We start from the raw sequence: 21856 nt of genomic DNA on the forward strand, positions 1-21856 counted from the left end.
AAACACTCCTGGGCAGAATTCTTCTTAATACAGACTTGTAACATCAGAGGAGCAGTTTTATTGAAACTCTTAAACCAGGATGAAAGACTAAAGTGTGTAGCCTCACTAATAGCATACTCCAAAAATATATTTTGAAAGTAAACAGCTTTATATTGATCCAGGGAAAAATAAATAGCTCTTATTTAGGAAAATTGTTTTAAGTGCTAAAAAATTACATTTCTTACTTCATCTAGTTATGGAATGATTTGACTTCAGATGGGTTACTCTGGGAGCAGAAGTGTTTGTAATTCAATTGGAGCTCAGTAGATTAAAGAGTGGAGCTAAAGGCATGAATATGACCTTCATGTAAGACAGTGTTTCATACCACAGTTAACTTGGAGCAGAGGACCACTAAACACAGATTTTTTTTTTTAAAGAAGTCCCTTTTCTAAGCTCAATACACAACAATTTTAACCATAAAGCATCTCCATTGTAACCCTTATCCCCAATAAGATGAGAAGCTAAACAAAAAAACCACGAATTGGGGAGAGAAATGTCAATATAGCAACCAAGGATCACTTGCATGTTCATATTTGACAAGACCTGGCAGTCTACTCAGAGTTTCCTTGTTGTACCTGAGATATTCTCTGAGGATTAGGACTACAGAGGACTCCTCAGAATATTTGGAAAGCTTGAAATCTGCCCCATGGCTCGAGCTTACCTTAAACTATCCTGGTAGCTCCCTCTGCTAAAGGTCCTCGCAAGCATGTCATCTTCAGTTGCATCTACTCAACACAGCAGGAGCAATTTTTTAGTATATACAATAAACAGAACCATATCCAAGTAGAATTCTTTACTATGTTTGCTTAGAATATAATTACTATGTCAAATGCCAAAACATTCTGTTAACTTTATTGCAATAAATAAAACTCAGGACTTGTCCTGCAGATTCTAATAAAAAATTTCAAAATACTCAGCAAGACTGAGTCATTTAAACCATACAATAGCTTGTTACCTCTACAGAAACAGGTTTTTTTTAAGCATAAATCATAAAAAGTTTAAGAGAAGTCCATCAGAAGTAGCAAAAAAAAAAAATGATAGAAACACTAAACTTTTCAAAAGTCTATTCAGAATAACCCTCATATGTTAAATGTATATAGTAGTTACACCTAATGGAGTGAAATGGTGGAGAAAGTTTAGAGTGGTTGGTTAATTTAGATTGGGGTAACCACCAAGTCAGAAAATTCAGACTGATAAAAAAGAAGGTGCACTAGAACCTGAAGTATCTATCTACATTTGAAAATAAGTATTATACTTTCTTGTCATTGATTAATTCACTCAGCCAATAAGCATGAAGCTTCTACTGCGTGCGGAACACACTCTAGGAAGCCTCTTCTATTTGCACAGGGTTAAAAAAAAAAAAAAAAAAAGAGGAGATGGAATTGAAAGTTAGAAGCCTTGGTTTTAGTGCTGTAACTGGATCAGATAGCTTAGCTTCCTGAGCTTCAGTTGTTTCCTTTACCATCTATATAACGCCTGCCAGGGTTGTTGGGAGAACAGTGAGTATTGAAATACATAGAAAACCGTAAAGCACTATAGACATTAACTATTTAATATAACATACAAGTATAGGGAAAAAGCACTTGCCCTTTATGTCCTCTTCATTAAGAGCTTGATTTCCCTGGCTTTGCAAAGTCACTAGAGTGAAGTAAACACCTTTCCTTTCCAGTAATTCTTCATGGGTCCCTCTTTCCACTGCAGTGCCATGTTCAAAACCAATGATGGTATCTGCAGCTCTGACCGTAGACAAGCGATGAGCAACTGAAATGATTGTGTGCCCATGCTGAATCTGTAAGAATGTACAGTGCACCATTAAACAAAACTGGGAGACAGAGCTGACACTGACCTTTGGATCATTTCAGAATCCATAGGAAAGTTAGATCCTTGGTCCCTGGGAATATTCTTAAATAGGCTGTGCAGACATTAGAAAAGACCAGCACATTTTCTTGCAGCCATAAACCCCAACACACACTGGCCCTGTTGCTGCCATTAATCAACAGCTAAAAACAATTTTTTAGGTAACTTAAAAAATATCATAAGCTAGTCTTAACAAGATTTAAACTTTTACATGTGTAGCTTTTGGAAACAAATTATAACTTTCTTATGTTCAACTGTGAGGAAGATTGTAGTCAGCTAATATTTTCTAAACAATCAGACTAGATGCATGAACCCATGTAGTATCAACTACTCCCATCCCTCCCACCCCACAAGGAGCTGCCTTTCCTGCAGCAGCACAAGCATTTCCACATGGACCTGTAAAATGGACTAAGACTTCCACAAACCTTACTCAGCGCTTCTTGCACCATGGCTTCACTCTCATTGTCCAGAGCTGAGGTGGCCATGTCCAAAAGCAGAATCTTGGGATTTCGGATGAGGGCTCTGGCGATGGCTACCCTTTGTTTCTGGCCACCACTCATCTGGCCTCCTCCTTCTCCAACAAGGGTGTCAAATTGCTAGATGGAAGATGACACCAGTCATGAAGGGAAAAGAATTTGATGGCTTCTAACAGTGATCCACTACAATGTCCTTTCTGTCATAGTTTTCTTCTCAAGCGCGAATTTTCACTGCTCCGACTTCCACTGAAAGAAATATCCCTTCCCCAGATAGGTTATTGTCTAATCAATATTTATGTGTGAAATAAAGGAATTGATTTATGCTTTTATTCCAGGGTTTACTGGGCTGTGTAAATATTCCTCTTTAGCTCAACTTCAAATAAGATTTTTCAACCAAAATAAAAATTGGTCACGGTCCTAAATATCTATCTCAGAGGATTAAAGCACGGAGCAAATCTGTGTCTCTTTTCTCCTGTTAGACAACACAGCAAAATATAACGCAAAGGCTGTTTTTACATTACGAATAAAAGGTCAAACTAGCTTTATAAGGATTATCATTGACAAAAGATGGTTACTGATTATCTCACAGGCCTAGCACAACATTGGAATCTAATAATTAGGTGTTAGCGGTCAGACACTTATCTTGCTTATTACTAACCAACATGAATTGAGCCCCTACCATGAATAAAGCATGGTTCTGAGCTTTTTACACATAACATCTCTTTTAGTTCTCATAGGTACCTTATGAGGCAGGTGCTGCTATTTGCAACTGATGAATAAGGAAACACTGGGCCCAAAGTAACTTGAGAAAGTTTGTAAAGCTTGTAAATAGAGAAGCTGGGATTTGTATCAAGGCAATCTGATTCTAAAGCTTTATACTCTTTAACTACTAGGCTATATCATAGCCACAGCTGCAATCCTATTCATAAAGAGAATTTAGAAGGCTGAAAGGGAAGTGTTCAAGATCTCTGACTCTTCTGAAGGCAGATCACCTCAGTATGAACCTTGTCTTTCCCATTTACTTGCTGTATAATCTTGAGCAAGCTATTTGACCTCTTAGAACCTCAGTTTTCTATCTTTAGATGGAGCTAATAATATTAGCTGCTTAACAGGGTTGTTGTGAGGGTTTAATGAGTTAATAGGTGTGAAGTGCTTAGAACAGTGCCTGGTATGTAGTAAGAACCGTATAAGTGTTAACCCTTTATAATAACTCTTCTTTGACTTAGCAGGCCATCGGTGGCAAAATCCATTGAAGTATAATGCTGAGGAGTTGGTTTTTGTAGTTGTTGTTGCTTAGAATGGAGATATACAAAGAATTGTTTTTGACACAATATTAGCTGCCTAAGCACAAGAAAATTATGAGTAGCTGTCATGAGATTATTGTGCAAGTTATTGCCACATGACATTTAGCATCTGCTTAGACAAATGCTTAATAAAAGGAATAAGGACATTGGATCTATGTCAAAGGAGTTTTAAAAAAGATAGTTCCCCAGTTTGGTAGATGTTTAATATATTACCAACAAAGTGAGCTTTTCAAAAGAAAACCTCCTTTTTTGATAGATTTGAACACATAAACAATGTGTTTTCAGATGAAAGGAAACACTCATGGTACTTTTTCAGGCATGAAACTAAAACATGGCTTAAGAATTTAATGACTTGGGAATCATACGAAAAGAAATGTGTATAATTGTGCAAACTTTTTTCCTTCTATGACCTCTTGGTTTCTCCCAGGAATGTATGGCTAGGGGTACCTGTGGCAGGTCCATGATGAAGTTGTAGGCATTGGCCTCCTTGGCAGCTTGGACTATGTCTTCCATTGTTGCATCTTCTCTGCCATAGCGAATATTTTCTGCAATGGTGGTGGAGAACAGAACTGGCTCTTGCTCCACTATCCCAATCTGATCTCTAAGCCACTGAATGTTAAGAGAGCGAATGTCATGGCCATCCACGGTCACCTAGAGAGCATGGGCACAACATCACAACTTTTGGAATCTTTCAGGTTCTGAATCATAATATTATGTCATACTTGACCAATGGGCAGAAAAAATAGAGGCCAATAAGATTCTAATGGAAACAATTCCTCTTGAAATGTGGTTCTTTATATAAGGATGATAACATGTAATTGAAATCAAGTATAGCTGCAGAACAATTCATTGTAGAAACATAAATGATGTAAATAAAGTTCACTTAATTTAACACCATTGGCCCAGGAATGGACAAATTTTTGATTCCAGTAAAGAGTAGAGTCAGTTATTCACTATGTTTTAAATATTTTTATATCTTTTGACTTTTGACAAAAATGGACTCAAAAGATATAATAAAAATAAACAATGATCCCTATCTTGTATATATGATTTATAGTAAGTCTTACTTTCTGGCCAGATTCATCAAATAACACTTTGCTGTTAAAAAGCAAGTGAAACTATCAGTGGGAGCAAATAAAAATCACTATTAGTAAAAATGTAAAAATCTTACATCAAGAAACTATGATTTCTATATATTCAGAGTGCAGTTATGGTGGTAGGTAGTAAAGAATACCCAATCAGAGATGAGATGTCTGTGAAAAAGGAAAACTCTGTTATGTTTGCCATGCCTGTGTAATATTATATGCATGATAGAGAACTCATTTTGTTGAAGCCATTAAATAGTTAAACGATTCCATCTCAAGGCATCAAGGAGATGCTGACAAGAATAATTTTGAGACAGAGTGAAAAGAGCATGGGCTTTGGAACCCAGCATACCTGGATTCAATCCTGACTTGGTCATTTACCTGATGAATGACCCTAGACAAGTTTCCATCTCTCTGACTCTCTGCTTCCTTGTTTGTCAAATGGGCCTATGTACCTTTGGGGGTCATTGTGACAATAAGTAATCATTTTAATAAAGTATCTGACACATAATATGTGATAAATAAATGGCAATTACTAATACTCATTTTTCTTAGTTTCTTAGGACTGCTCTCTCTTAATTTCAAGCCCTGTTATTATTCCTATATTTAGTGTCTGGAGAACTTAAGGACACAATAATATTTTCGTTATAATACAAAGAAAAAAGTGGAATAGACAGTTCACTGAAGAGGCAGCAATAGCATTTTAAATGTACAGTTATGCATAGCTAAGCGATGGGGATACGTTCTGAGAAATGTGTCCTTAGGCGGTTTCATCATTGGCAAACATCACAGTGTAGTTACACAAATTTAGATGCTATATATATATATATATATATGTATTTCCAAATGTCTTGGCACCATTACTAAATATCAATCATTTCTCTTAACTTGATCTGCAATGCCAACATCAAGTGACATATATCAGATTTCTATATATGTTCCATTATAATCTTATGGAACCACCATCATATATGAAATCAATCACTGACTGAAATGTTGCTATGCCACATCTGACTGTATCTGCACATTCAGTTACATTATACAGTGAATGGAATTGACTGGTTATTCATTGAACACTGTTACCATGTAGGAAGCGTGTCCCGTCAATTCAGTAACAAATCATTAAGTTAACTATGCATGCCAGGACAGTCTCAATGTATGCTACACCTTTCTGTTTGATCAATATACTGCCATTTGCACTTTACTGTCCCCGTGTATTGAGGAGTTTCTGGAAGACACCCACCATTCCTTCACAGGGGTCATAGAATCGCTGAATGAGTTGCAGTGCTGTACTTTTGCCAGCTCCACTGGGTCCTACCAGAGCTGTCATTTCCCCTGGTTTAATGACCATATTGAGGTCATTGAGAATCTGGAGAAGAAAGAAAACAGCAAAGTTCAGATTGTCACTGTTTACCAAATCAAACAATTAGGCTACAGGTGCAGATGCTTTGTGTTGATACTCGGTGTCTGTGTGTGCGTTTATGTATGCCCCCAAAGCAACGTCCACTGAAATCCATCAACAACCAGTAAAAGAAAACATTGGCAAGGATGAGGTTTTGGCATTTAGCACGTTACTTAATTATTTAACTGAGAGCCATGACCAAGAAATAAAATGATGCACATTAACACAGGTGAAGTAAATAAGACATGTTAACTTTTAAAATTATGTCCCAAAATCTAATTTAAAATACTCCTGACATACTAGGATAAGGAGACTATGCCAATTAGTTAAAGAAAAAAAACCCATTAAGTTAGAAATATAGTACTAATTTACTGATCATGGATTAACAGTAAGGAAATTTGCAGATTTTAAGCCGTCCGTCATGTGTATGGTGTATGAACATACCATTTGAATAAACTTACTTAATAAATATACACGGCGTGTTTGCTAGGTAGAGGCTGAATGCTGGCTAGTAGGTCTTGCGAGGAAAGAATGAGAAGCTAATTCATAACTATCTGTCAAATATTTTCACCAATTAAGAGGTGATTTTTGTACTGATTATGGAAAATGTGGTTTGGGGTCCTCTGTGTCACAAAACCTCAGGCCTTTCATTTCACACTAGGAGTCAAACTTGCAAATACATTTTCACTTACTGGCCTGTATTGGACTGTAAGCTCCCAGAGCAAGCAGGCATCAAATGTGCTTTTTTATCATTATAGCACCAGTACAATGTGGCACACAGAGGGTTAAAAACATACTCGTACTATGAATAAATACATATAGGTTTAAGTAAGAAGATTTTATTTCACTATTAAAAGTAATGGCAAAAACCGCAATCACTTTCCACCAACGTAATATAAGTTTCAGCTATTCATTCAAAAACATTTACGAGTGTGTATTACTTTGTAATTCATAGCTTACAAAGCACCTTTACATATGTTATAACATTTGATGTTTAGGTACATATGTAATAGATAATAAAAATATACTTTAAGTATGTAATCAGAATATATATTTACTTATGTTTTATATATTTATGTATATAATGAAGGTAAATAGAGATATACACTTATATTTGTACATTTGTTATATGTATTTATAGATATATTTATATTTACCTACATACTGATAATGTAGGTATGTATATATAGATATAAAATATATATAAATATATAAATATTTAAATATTTATAGATAAATATATAAATATATAAATATTTAAATATTTATAGATAAATATATAAATATATAAATATTTAAATATTTATAGATAAATATATAAATATATGTTTATAGATATAAATATATAAATATTTAAATATATATTTATAGATAAATATATAAATATATATTTATATATTTATAGATAAATATATAAATATATATTTAAATATTTATAGATAAATATATAAATAGATAAATATTTAAATATTTATAGATAAATATATAAATATATAAATATTTAAATATTTATAGATAAATATATAAATATATAAATATTTAAATATTTATAGATAAATATATAAATATATAAATATTTAAATATTTATAGATAAATATATAAATAGATAAATATTTAAATATTTATAGATAAATATATAAATAGATAAATATTTAAATATTTATAGATAAATATATAAATAGATAAATATTTAAATATTTATAGATAAATATATAAATAGATAAATATTTAAATATTTATAGATAAATATATAAATAGATAAATATTTAAATATTTATAGATAAATATATAAATAGATAAATATTTAAATATTTATAGATAAATATATAAATAGATAAATATTTAAATATTTATAGATAAATATATAAATAGATAAATAGTTAAATATTTATAGATAAATATATAAATAGATAAATATTTAAATATTTATAGATAAATATATAAATAGATAAATATTTAAATATTTATAGATAAATAGATAAATATTTAAATATTTATAGATAAATATATAAATAGATAAATATTTAAATATTTATAGATAAATATATAAATAGATAAATATATAAATAGATATTTATAGATAAATATATAAATAGATAAATATTTATAGATAAATATATAAATAGATAAATATTTATAGATAAATATATAAATAGATAAAAATCTATATATTTATAGATAAATATATAAATTTATATATATATATTTTTTTGAACTCTCTTTTTTCCCAGCTTTATTGAAGTGTTACTGACAAAAAATGTTTACATTTATGGCGAACAACATGAAGTTTTGATATACGTATACATTGTGAAATAATTACCACAATCAAGCCAATTAACACATCTACCACCTCACATACCTGTCATGTTTTGTGGAAGGAACATTTAAGATCTACTCTCTTAGCAATTCTTTTTTTTTTTTAATTATACTTTAAGTTTTAGGGTACATGTGCACATTGTGCAGGTTAGTTACATATGTATACATGTGCCATGCTGGTGCGCTGCACCCACTAACTCGTCATCTAGCATTAGGTATATCTCCCAATGCTATGCCTCCCCCCTCCCCCCTCCCCACCACAGTCCCCAGAGTGTGATATTCCCCTTCCTGTGTCCATGTGATCTCATTGTTCAATTCCCACCTATGAGTGAGAATATGTGGTGTTTGGTTTTTTGTTCTTGCGATAGTTTACTGAGAATGATGGTTTCCAGTTTCATCCATGTCCCTACAAAGGACACGAACTCATCATTTTTTATGGCTGCATAGTATTCCATGGTGTATATGTGCCACATTTTCTTAATCCAGTCTATCATTGTTGGACATTTGGGTTGGTTCCAAGTCTTTGCTATTGTGAATAATGCCGCAATAAACATACGTGTGCATGTGTCTTTATAGCAGCATGATTTATAGTCATTTGGGTATATACCCAGTAATGGGATGGCTGGGTCAAATGGTATTTCTAGTTCTAGATCCCTGAGGAATCACCACACCGACTTCCACAATGGTTGAACTAGTTTACAGTCCCACCAACAGTGTAAAAGTGTTCCTATTTCTCCACATCCTCTCCAGCACCTGTTGTTTCCTGACTTTTGAATGATTGCCATTCTAACTGTTGTGAGATGATATCTCATAGTGGTTTTGATTTGCATTTCTCTGATGGCCAGTGATGATGAGCATTTTTTCATGTGTTTTTTGGCTGCATAAATGTCTTCTTTTGAGAAGTGTCTGTTCATGTCCCTCGCCCACTTTTTGATGGGGTTGTTTGTTTTTTTCTTGTAAATTTGTTTGAGTTCATTGTAGATTCTGGATATTAGCCCTTTGTCAGATGAGTAGGTTGCAAAAATTTTCTCCCATGCTGTAGGTTGCCTGTTCACTCTGATGGTAGTTTCTTTTGCTGTGCAGAAGCTCTTTAGTTTAATTAGATCCCATTTGTCAATTTTGGCTTTTGTTGCCATTGCTTTTGGTGTTTTGGACATGAAGTCCTTGCCCACGCCTATGTCCTGAATGGTAATGCCTAGGTTTTCTTCTAGGGTTTTTATGGTTTTAGGTCTAATGTTTAAATCTTTAATCCATCTTGAATTGATTTTTGTATAAGGTGTAAGGAAGGGATCCAGTTTCAGCTTTCTACATATGGCTAGCCAGTTTTCCCAGCACCATTTATTAAATAGGGAATCCTTTCCCCATTGCTTGTTTTTCTCAGGTTTGTCAAAGATCAGATAGTTGTAGGTAAGTGGCGTTATTTCCGAGGGCTCTGTTCTGTTCCATTGATCTATATCTCTGTTTTGGTACCAGTACCATGCTGTTTTGGTTACTGTAGCCTTGTAGTATAGTTTGAAGTCCGGTAGTGTGACGCCTCCAGCTTTGTTCTTTTGGCTTAGGATTGACTTGGCGATGTGGGCTCTTTTTTGGTTCCATATGAACTTTAAAGTAGTTTTTTCCAGTTCTGTGAAGAAAGTCATTGGTAGCTTGATGGGGATGGCATTGAATCTGTAAATTACCTTGGGCAGTATGGCCATTTTCACGATATTGATTCTTCCTACCCATGAGCATGGAATGTTCTTCCATTTGTTTGTATCCTCTTTTATTTCCTTGAGCAGTGGTTTGTAGTTCTCCTTGAACAGGTCCTTCACATCCCTTGTAAGTTGGATTCCTAGGTATTTTATTCTCTTTGAAGCAATTGTGAATGGGAGTTCACTCATGATTTGGCTCTCTGTTTGTCTGTTGTTGGTGTATAGGAATGCTTGTGATTTTTGTACATTGATTTTGTATCCTGAGACTTTGCTGAAGTTGCTTATCAGCTTAAGGAGATTTTGGGCTGAGACGATGGGGTTTTCTAGATAAACAATCATGTTGTCTGCAAACAGGGACAATTTGACTTCCTCTTTTCCTAATTGAATACCCTTTATTTCCTTCTCCTGCCTGATTGCCCTGGCCAGAACTTCCAACACTATGTTGAATAGGAGTGGTGAGAGAGGGCATCCCTGTCTTGTGCCAGTTTTCAAAGGGAATGCTTCCAGTTTTTGCCCATTCAGTATGATATTGGCTGTGGGTTTGTCATAGATAGCTCTTATTATTTTGAAATACGTCCCATCAATACCTAATTTATTGAGAGTTTTTAGCATGAAGGGTTGTTGAATTTTGTCAAAGGCTTTTTCTGCATCTATTGAGATAATCATGTGGTTTTTGTCTTTGGTTCTGTTTATATGCTGGATTACATTTATTGATTTGCGTATATTGAACCAGCCTTGCATCCCAGGGATGAAGCCCACTTGATCATGGTGGATAAGCTTTTTGATGTGCTGCTGGATTCGGTTTGCCAGTATTTTATTGAGGATTTTTGCATCAATGTTCATCAAGGATATTGGTCTAAAATTCTCTTTTTTGGTTGTGTCTCTGCCCGGCTTTGGTATCAGAATGATGCTGGCCTCATAAAATGAGTTAGGGAGGATTCCGTCTTTTTCTATTGATTGGAATATTAAATATATAAATTTAAATTTATATTTAAATATTTACAGATAAATATATAAATATTTTTATATTTAAATATTTACAGATAAATATATAAATATTTTTATATTTAAATATTTACAGATAAATATATAAATATTTTTATATTTGAATATTTACAGATAAATATATAAATATTTTTATATTTAAATATTTACAGATAAATATATAAATATTTTTATATTTGAATATTTACAGATAAATATATAAATATTTTTATATTTAAATATTTACAGATAAATATATAAATATTTTTATATTTAAATATTTACAGATAAATATATAAATATTTTTATATTTAAATATTTACAGATAAATATATAAATATTTTTATATTTAAATATTTACAGATAAATATATAAATATTTTTATATTTGAATATTTACAGATAAATATATAAATATTTTTATATTTAAATATTTACAGATAAATATATAAATATTTAAATATTTTTATATTTAAAATATTTATAGATAAATATATAAATATTTACATATCATATATTTATGTATTATATATTACAAATATTATATAAATATTTACCTGCACTATATATGTTTACTTTCTCTCTGTATATATTCATATATTCAAAGAGAGAATGATATATATATCATATATATCACAGATATGTGATATATATATCACATATATATCATATATATCACATATATATATGATAGGTATGTGGTGTCAGAATTAAGTTAGGCTAACAAAATGGGATTTAGTTCTGTGCAGATAACAGAAATATTATTAAGAGAGAGTGGCTAGAGATACTCTGTTGAAAATGAGGAATAAGTCTAATTTCAAAGCCAATTTATTCAGGGGTAGTAGATCCTAATTTTCTTGTAGAGTAAATTGCCTGTAAAGATAATTTAAAGGCAGGAAATAATTTTTTTCACCATGTGCCCTGAACAAGACACGTGAGCATAATATCACAAGGATACCTTCCTATAAGGGCTGATGCAGTGACCTAGTGAATTTACAGATGGGAAGTAAAAACCTACACAATGGCAGCTTTCCTTTGCCACTTCATACCCTATACTCAGTGTCTTCCACTTTCTGCAGTCTCTGCGAAGGTTGGGAAGAACCTGTGCTTCTTGATTGTTCTAATTGCCTTGTCATTTATCTAGCACTTGCATGGAAAGACAGGACCTGCCACTCATTTCAACAGAGCATCATACAGTTCATTTAGCCTGAATGTACTGCCAGACTGTGTCCCAACCAGGGGATTTGCACATTATATTTATCACAAAGGAATGTGGTCTGTTGCCTGAGATAAGCCAACACCCGAGGATACTTTCAGAGAAAGACACCTCCATTCCTTATTCCTGGAAACAGAGTCAGGCTTCAGAAAATGAGCAATTTGTGGTTATGCAAATAAATCATCGAAGAAGAAAACATTTACTGTTCTGGGGAAAAGACCAGCACTCACCTTCACCTCTGGTCTGGAAGGATAGTGGAAGGTCACATTATGGAATTCAATTTCACCCTTGATTCGATCCAACTTGTAACCATCTTCTGACATGCAGTCAATGATGGGTTTCTGGAGTGAAATACAAAAGGGACACAGTGTAAACTCAAATTAAGACGCACAACTCAATTCAAATTGTAAATTCAAATAAACATCTTTGGCGTATCTCTGCAATGTTTTATCTGGTTGTTGCTCTGTTTTATGAGTAAATTCAAATGAAGATGTATACATTTATTGTGCCTCTTAGTTTGCATGTATCTTAATTTGAATTTACTTAGAACAACAACCAGATAAAACATTGCAGAGATACGCCAAAGATGTTTACACGTTAAACGTTTATTAATAATAGTGAGAATAATCACTACTTCTTGAGATATTACTGAGATATTATATATTAACATAATACATATTTAATTAATTTATTTAATTGCTATTATTTATCATGTTATTACTGAGATATTATATAATATGTGCAATTATATAATACATATATAATACATAATATGTTGTATTAATATTATAAATGTATAATATATGTTAACAATATTATTATATATTATATATTACTATATTACTAAGATAATATAGGAGACAATGTACTAGGTGTTTTTATACTTTTATTTACATAATTGTCACCATCACCAAACTAGACTGGTGATATGCCCATTTTCAGTTGAAGAAGCAGAGGAATTGCAGAAAGATTAAGTTTCTAAGGCCAGGTAACTAGTCAACCAATCTGGGGTCCGAGGGTATTCTTTTGAGTATCCATGGTAGATGATGATTAAAACTGAGTGTTCCTAAATGATGTGTTCAAATGTTACCAACTTTCAATTGTTGTCCTGAATTTCACTTCTTTTGCTAGCAACAAGCCCAATCTAGAATTTAACCACTCTGGTTAATCAGAGAAAAGTGAGGGCCTCTTCCTGCTACCAGAACACTCCAGCATCATCTTCTTCCCTTGCCCCTAACTAGTGATGGAAATTCATCACTGTATTAGTCCATTTTCACACCGCTATAAAGAATACCTGAGACTGGATAATTTAGAAAGAAAAGAGTTTTAATTGATTCATAGTTCCAAATGGCTGGGGAGGCCTCAGGAAACTTACAACCATGGTTGAAGGCAAAGGGGAAGCAAAGCATGTCTGACATGGTGGCAGGAGAGAGCGCATAGGGGAAACTGCCACTTTAAAACCGTCAGATCTTATGAGAACTCCCTCACTATCACAAGAACAGCATGGGGGAAAATGCTCCTATGATCCAATGACTTCCCACCAGGTCTGTCCCTCGACACATGGGGATTACAGTTCAAGATAAGATTTGGGTGGGGACATAAAGCCAAACCATATCAATCACTTTAGCTCTATTGAGGAGTATAATGCAATCTACCTCCTTATTGGGTTGCTAATAAAGGTAAGAAATAATTTTTAAATGCCTTAATTTTTTAGTTTCATGGCACTTTTAGAGTCATCATCTTATTTGAGCATATAACAATCTTAAGAAAGAGGTAGAATTTGAATAAATCGACTTTTTTTTTTTTTTTTTTTTTTCACAGATAGGGTTTCACTCTGTCACCCAGGCCAGAGTGCAGTAGTGTGATCATAGCTCACTGTATCTTCAAACTCCTGGGCTTAGGCCATCCTCCCGTATCAACCTCCTGACTAGCTGGGACTATAGGCATGTGCCACCACACCCGGCTACTTTTTAAATTTTTTGTAGAGACAGGGTTGCCCAGGCTTGTCTCAAACTCCTAGGCTCAAGCTATCCTCCCGACTTGGCCTCCCAAAGTGCTGGGATTACAGGTGTGAGCCACCATGCCTGGCCATCGATGAACATTTTTATGTGGTTTTCAACAATCTCTCTGTACTCCAATATATGAAACCCCAAATTATAAAACAGATAAAGCAATGAGTCACTTCCTTAGTAGGTTACAATTTCACTGTTTGGCGAAAGAGTATCAAACAGCGGACAGTGAACCAAACAGGTTCAGGGAACCCACAAATCACCTCTGGATTTCCAGGGCTTGCTTTGGACTCAGCTCAGGGCATTTTTTTTTTAAAGAGAAAGAACAACAGATTGCCAACTTCCCCTTCTGTTCTTGGTTTTCTGTTTGTTTGTTTTTTGAGACACGTTCTCACTCTGTTGCCCAGGCTGGAGTGCAGTGGCGCAATGATGGCTCACTGCAGCCTCGGCCACCCTGGGCTCAGGTGATCCTCCCACCTCAGCCTCTTGAATAGCTGGGACTACAGGCACATGCCATCTTGATTGGCTAATTTTTGTGTTCTTAGTAAAGACAGGTTTTCACCATGTTTCCCAGGCTGGTCTTGAACTCCTGGGCTCAGGCGACGCGCCCACCTTGGCCTCCCAAAGTATTGGGATTACAGGCAAGAGCCACCATGCCTGGCCTGTTCTTGGATTTTGACTCCCTAGCTTGGCCTCCAGTGTGCTTCCATAGACTAACCAGTAAAATCCCTTTTTGCCATATTTAGAAGATAAGTGAATTTTATGGACATGGTCTTGAAGTCCTGCATGGTAGGCCCTTCCCATGCCCCCAGCCTCTGCCCCTTGTTCACTCTATTCAGTTGCACTGGGCTTGTTTCAGCTTCTTTAAATCAGCAGCCTTTTCCAACCTGGGGGCCTCTCTTCCATGAATGCCCTCCCTGCTCTTACTTCCCATGCCCCACCCCCTCCAATCCCCATTTGTATGGCTGACTCTTCTTCAGTTCTCCACTCAAATGCTACCTCCTCAGAGATACTGTCACCACCACCCAATTTAAAGACTCCTTCTCCCACCCCAGTCGCTTTCACATTGCCCTATTTTATTTCCTTTATTTACTTACCACTCTCTGCTATTGTCTTATCTTTGAATGTGCATACTTCTTTACTGCCTGTCCTCTCCCAGCATGAGTAAAGAACAGGGGTCTTACTTGTTCTAGTTCCCTGTTGCATTCACTCCCTTGAGGCAGGAGAATCGCTTGAACCTGGGAGGAGGGGGTTGCAGTGAGCCGAGATTGTGCCACTGCACTCCAGCCTGGGCAACAAGAGCGAAACTCCATCTCAAAAAAAAAAAAAAAAAAAAAAAAGGATTGGCACCAGCACATGACAGCCTTTAATAAGTGTTGCTGAATTAAGGGCCTTGTGATAGCTTCTTATATTTTTAACTTTAAGGTAAATTCTTCAGGAGTTCATTCTGTGCCCCACCCCCCAGCCCCCACCTGTTAATGGCCTTTACTTTTGGCTTATACATACCCTGTCTATTGTCTCAAAAATGCTGGTGGCTGCTGCACGTCCAGTTGCAAAGGCTTCCAAACAAGGAGAGGCATTGCCAAGATTTAAAGCGCCTACTATGACACTGAGGAAAATCTGAAATGAAAAGAGAGAGATTTTTCATGTGTTTTTGTTAATGTGTAAATAGTAAGTACTATCATTTGGGTCTTCCATGTTAACTCAGAGAGTTATCAGAAATTCTCTTCCGTGGGTTCAAAAGCTAGCTCTTTGGCTGTTTGGAAATACCCAAAATAATTTTTGTTCTGTAAAGCATCTCCAATTTTTCCACTGTTATGATTTAAAAGACCACTTTATTTTTTACTGAATATTACTCTTCTACAAAGTAGAACTGTTTTGAAATGAGTAAGAAGTCTAAGCAAGGTAGCTTGTAGACCCAAAGTGGACTTGAATAGTGATTTGATAATTGAATTCATTATATAATCAGCCTTATAGTGATTTTCTGGTTAAAGGGTTGCCAAAAACAATACAGACACTAAGATCAGCCTGACTATTCTAGAGGCTGGTACATGCAAAACCAACCTGCTACTGTTGTTACCGCTATACTAATGCTACTATTCTAGTAGTCACTGGGCTAACTACTGCAACTACTATGAATAACAGTAATAATAACAATAATAACAGGTATGTTTCTAAGTGTTTTATCTGTATTATTTCATTTTATCCTTACAACAGAAGAGTGAACAGACCGGTATGGAGGCTCCCAATTTGCACTAGGTTACAACATGTCATAAGTAGTAGAGCAGAATTTGAATCCAGGCTTTTGACTGCCATTCTACCTAGCTCCCAGACTCACCTGTTGCTGGCTATATGCAGGTGGAGTGGTCAGGTTCCTGTGCAGACTTGGGGCAGCTGTTCTTTGACTCACCAATGCAGTCATCTCATTACCTTAGGGGAAGGCTACCTGATCATGGCCAGATGTTCCTACCAAATAGCACTCTGTTTTTATTATCAGCACTGTTTATAAAGGTGAGGAAGAGACAATGAGGCAAATCCTCAAGTTGGCCTCCAGAAGGAATACCAGTCTCCTCCTCTCTACCCTGTCAACCAAAGAATGGTCCTACTCTTGTAACTCGCATAGAGGATGTTTCATTGGCCACAGTCTATTGCCAAGCCAAAGAGTGGCCCTGCATGAATGTAGTCTTTTTCAGGTGATCAAATGTTCCTGGTCTGTGATGGTTTCTATAGGCCAGACCCTTCCCATTTGTTGTATCACATTGAGGCAAATTGCCCGAGTCTCTCCTGCTTCTCTTTCTTCCTTGTGGCTGGAGTGTCTGAACCATGGAAAGTGTCAGAGCCTCTCAGCCATGTCTCTCCCTCTTCAGTAACCTCTTCATTCCACACATTAGGATGATTAACAGGGCCAGGGCTGCCCTACATGGGTGGTGGGTTAGTCCACTCACACTTTCTCCCTAGAATCCCAGCCTATGCATAGGGACAAAAATTATCTCTTCATCTCCTTGTCCTCAATTATGGCAGGTGGTTCCTCCCATAGGCAGATTATGTAATCTTTCAAGCCCCCATTTCTTCATCTGCAACACAGGGATAATGATAGCATATATTTCATAGGATTATTACAGGATCAAATGAGATAATGTGTGTAAAGATGATTAATCCAGTGCTAGTCACTTCAATGGTAGTAATGATGTTGGTGATGATGATGCTGACAGTGAAGAAAGTATTGAGGTCCCACACTTAGGAGGTGGTAAAGGAAGCAGATAGAACACTTCTTATGGTCCAATTTAGTTTAAGACCACACACATCAGAGGTCTTCCTACCTCAGCAAAGGAACCTTCCATTTGCCCTAGATCCGGGGCCAGCAAACATTTTCTGAAAAAGGGCCAAATAAATATTTTAGGCTTTTCAGGCCATATGGGCTCTGAAGTAATTACTCAGTTCTGCCATGTAGTATAAAAGCAGCCATAGTCATATGTAAATAAGTGACTGTGGCTCTGTCCCAGTAAAATGTTATTTATAAAGACAGGCAGTGAGCTGGATTTGGCCTGTCGACCATAGTTTGCTGACTCCTGGCTGACTGGAGGCCTAAATTGAAGTTTGGGGTCCAACTCTTTGAACAGCTCTCTGGATGGGGAGGAGTGAGTGAGACAGGACAAAAGCACATTCCCAAATCATCACAGTAGCTAGCAACATCCCAATAAGCCATCACTTGTCACTCAACATCATATTCTTTAGCCCTGTGAACAGCAGAAGTAGTGTAGACAGAGAGATGGGAAGGGAGACTGCTGTGGAACAATTAAGCTATGGGTGTGCTGGAGAAAAAGGGGTCCGTGGCCCCTGGGAAGACAGAGTCAGAGGCAGGAAAACAGTGGTTAATAGGTAGGCCTCAAAGTCAGGGACACCTGAGTTCAAATCCCTCTCAATATTTCTTGACTTCATGGCTTCAATTTCATTTTTAAGTGGTAGTATAATGACACCAATTACGGAATGAGATTGAGAGCATTACATGCAGTAATTTTATTACATAATACGTCACTCAGTGCTTGACACTTTGTATGTACTGAATGAATGTCACGCTCCATTATGTGATTATTTTTATTAATGAATTCTGAAACTCAAGAAGGTCATGAAAGAACAACCTTCTGCACCATTCAGGTCCCCTTCATCTTTCCCTACCAGACCACAGAGTGCATTTTTTCTCTGTGCACAAGTGATACTAATTACAGTCACTTATGTGAACTACTTACCATTTATGCCCAATTACCATGCAGCCAGTAACGATTTTGTGTATCACAAAATGTACTGGATTAACCAAACCGTTAATTAGTTTTGTGGATTAAAACACTCAACTCAGCCCATGCACACTCAGCCTTCATAGTTTGCTGCTCAGAAGTTTGGCCAAGACCTGAGAGAGAGAGAGAGAGCGAGAGAGAGAGAGAGAGAGAGAAGAGAGAGAGAGCAAGGAATATAGTGTTAAAGGATGCATTTCATCTTCCCAAAGGAAATTTTCTCTTAAGATATAAGCAGAGGCTTACAGAAAGACGTTGGGAGTAACAGGTTAATAATTAGTTGATTAAAATGTTAGAGACCCATAGTATGCCATGTCTGCACATAGCAAGGACTCAAGAAATATTGGTTGAAAGAATAAATTATTTACAAAAGTAGAGTAGCTCACTGTACAATGGGCAGGAAATTTAAAGATGAGAGACATAAAATTGGATTCCTACTACAGAGAGTTACCAAAGGGATTTTTATTCAAGTGCTTCCACTTGGAATTGTGTATTATTTGATTTTCAATTTACCAATTCACTTTTCCCTCTGAACCATTATTATTGTATACCTCTATCCCCTCCTTGTAGGCATGGAACAAAAGGAAAAATAAGTTTTCTCAATGCTTGTCTTCTTGCATAGCAAGTATGTATAAGCAGCTAGGACTAAAGCCAACTACTGATATCCCTATTTTGGTAAATGTCAAAGTTCTTAGGAGGAATTGGATCAATAAAGACAAGGGACTATAGTTTAAATCTGGACCTGCAATACTTCAGTGGCTTTTCCAATCTGTAAAAACTGTATCTAAGTTGTTAAGAAGTGGTTAAATTATAAAATTGGTAACACTTCCCATCCATACTATCTCTTTAAAGTTTACAAAACATGTTAACCTGTATTATCATATTTATTTTCTTTAACAAAGTTCAAAAGATGTCAGCTGTTCATGCTGCAAAGATAAACTGAATTGAAAAAGTTGTTCTTTGTGTATTATCATGTTCTTAATGAAATAAAGTCTGTGGTTTGGAATGATTATGGTTTGACCTCTGATAATCACTTCCATTTGCAAATCAAAATCCTACTCAATTTTCCCTGGCAATGTATTTATCTTAAAGCAGTAGATTTTGAATTTTAAGCTTTCAGCTAGCAAATTTCTGGTATACAAGGTTTTGATATTTTTCATTGTTTGCTCTACCCGGAATCTGGAGCCAAAAAATTTTACTTAAGAATTTTATATAAAACTACTCCCTATTTACTTGCAGGGCAAATGAAACAAATATTTCATTCTTTGTTTCCCTGACCTCGTAGATTTTACTGTCTGAGGGTAGAAACGGGTGGGCACAAGTGTAAATAAATGCAAATATTCAATGTCACAAAAGTGCTTTGAAAAAAAAGTACAGCAGATCACAAAAGAGAATAAAAAATGGGTGAGTGTAAAAGGTCTGACTGGGAAAGTGGCATTTAGCTGAGAATTCAAACAATGATCAGAGTCCAACTGCAACAAGAGAGAGCCATAAGCTAAGGAGGAAAGGCCTTGGGAGAGGGAGCAGGATAAGAAGCCTTCCTGGACTCCAGCCACACCTGGTTATCCTGCTATTCACTGTCAAGGTTCTCTGTCCTCTATAGCATGTCTCTATTTGTCTGTATTCATTTACATGGTTACTTATTTATTGCTTGTCTTCTCCATTAAACTGTAAATCCCATCAAGGCAAAAAAAAAAACAAAAACAAAAACAAAACCACATTTCCGTTGCTCACTGTTGAATCCCCTGCATTTTCTAAGTGTCTGGCACATAGTAGATGCTGAATAATTTCTTATTGAATGAATAACTGTAAAGACAATGAAAATTAAAGGCATTAGCTACTTTAGCACAAGTGAGCAATAAAGTACATTTGTAGCACCTGTTCAGTTAAGGATGTTATTGACCTGGCATTTTAGTAACTTATTATGTTTCACAAGTACATTTATTAGTGTATATCTTGGACTATCATAAAGCTCAGTTATACGAGCTGTTAATTTTTAGCTGAGAGATCACTGAGTTTCCATTTTCATGGCATATTTTCTTTTGGACTCAGTCAGAAAATCATCATTTCATAGCTATAAAGTGTTCAGTTAATTTGAAATTATTAAATTGCTGGTCTCATCAATTCAAATGTTTAGCATTATTAAATTGCTGGTCTCATCAATTCAAATGTTTAGCATCCCTTTACTATAAAATATATAAGTATTATTTGTTTCTCTATAAAATTTCTAGAAGATAACACTGGAAAAGCCCTTCTAGACTTTGGCCTAGGCAAAGATTTCATGACCAAGAACCCAAAAGCAAATGCAATAAAAACAAAGATAAATAGATGAGACTTAATTAAACTAAAGAGCTTTTTCACAGCATAAGGAACCGTCAGCAAGTAAACAGACAACCCACAGGTTGGGAGAAAATCTTCACAATCTACACATCTGACAAAGGACTAATATCCGGAATCTACAATAAACTCAAAAAGTGAGCTAAGGACATGAATAGAAATTCTCAGAAGAAGATATACAAATGGCCAACAAACATATGAAAAAAATGCTCAGCATCACTAATGATCAGGGAAATACAAATCAAAACCACAATGTGATACCACCTTAATCTTGCAAGAATGGCTATAATAAAAAAATCAAAACATAATAGATGTTGGCATGGATGTAGTGAAAAGGAACACTTCTACACTGTTGGTGGGAATGTAAACTAGTACAACAACTATGGAAAACAGTATGGAAATTCCTTAAAGAACTGAACATAGAACTACCATTTGATCCAGCAATCCCACTACTGGGTATCTACCCAGAGGAAAAGAAGTCATTATACAAAAGAGATACTTGCACACGCATGTTTATAGCAGCACAATTTACAACTGCAAAACTGTGGAACTAGCCCAAATGCCCATCAATCAACAAGTGGATAAAGAAACTGTGATATATATATAACATATATGTATATATATACACAGATATATATATATAATTACATATATATATGACAGAATACTACTCAGCAATAAAAGGAATGAATTAATGGCATTCACAGCAACCTGGATGGGATTGGAGACTGTTATTCTAAGTAAAGTAACTCAGGAATGGAAAACCAAATATTGCATGTTCTCACTCATAAGTGGGAGCTAAGCTATGAGGATGCAAAGGCATAAGAATGATACAATGGACTTTGGGGACT

At 35.3% G+C, this 21856-nt stretch overlaps 1 protein-coding gene across 1 annotated transcript in view; it reads right to left on the reverse strand.

The window, feature by feature from the left end:
- ABCB11 (ATP binding cassette subfamily B member 11) overlaps positions 1 to 21856 on the reverse strand; it is a 120498-nt gene that overhangs the window by 48983 nt on the left and 49659 nt on the right. The window contains exons 11-17 of the mRNA XM_055108392.1: positions 15886 to 15999; positions 12601 to 12711; positions 6005 to 6130; positions 4124 to 4327; positions 2322 to 2492; positions 1627 to 1828; positions 701 to 764 (exon numbers count right to left, since the gene is read on the reverse strand). Coding sequence (XP_054964367.1) covers positions 701 to 764; positions 1627 to 1828; positions 2322 to 2492; positions 4124 to 4327; positions 6005 to 6130; positions 12601 to 12711; positions 15886 to 15999 — 992 coding nt within the window. The remainder of the gene's footprint in view (positions 1 to 700; positions 765 to 1626; positions 1829 to 2321; positions 2493 to 4123; positions 4328 to 6004; positions 6131 to 12600; positions 12712 to 15885; positions 16000 to 21856) is intronic.

This window comes from Pan paniscus, chromosome 13 (genome assembly GCF_029289425.2).
Source record: "Pan paniscus chromosome 13, NHGRI_mPanPan1-v2.0_pri, whole genome shotgun sequence".
In the NCBI taxonomy this organism is placed as follows: domain Eukaryota; kingdom Metazoa; phylum Chordata; class Mammalia; order Primates; family Hominidae; genus Pan; species Pan paniscus.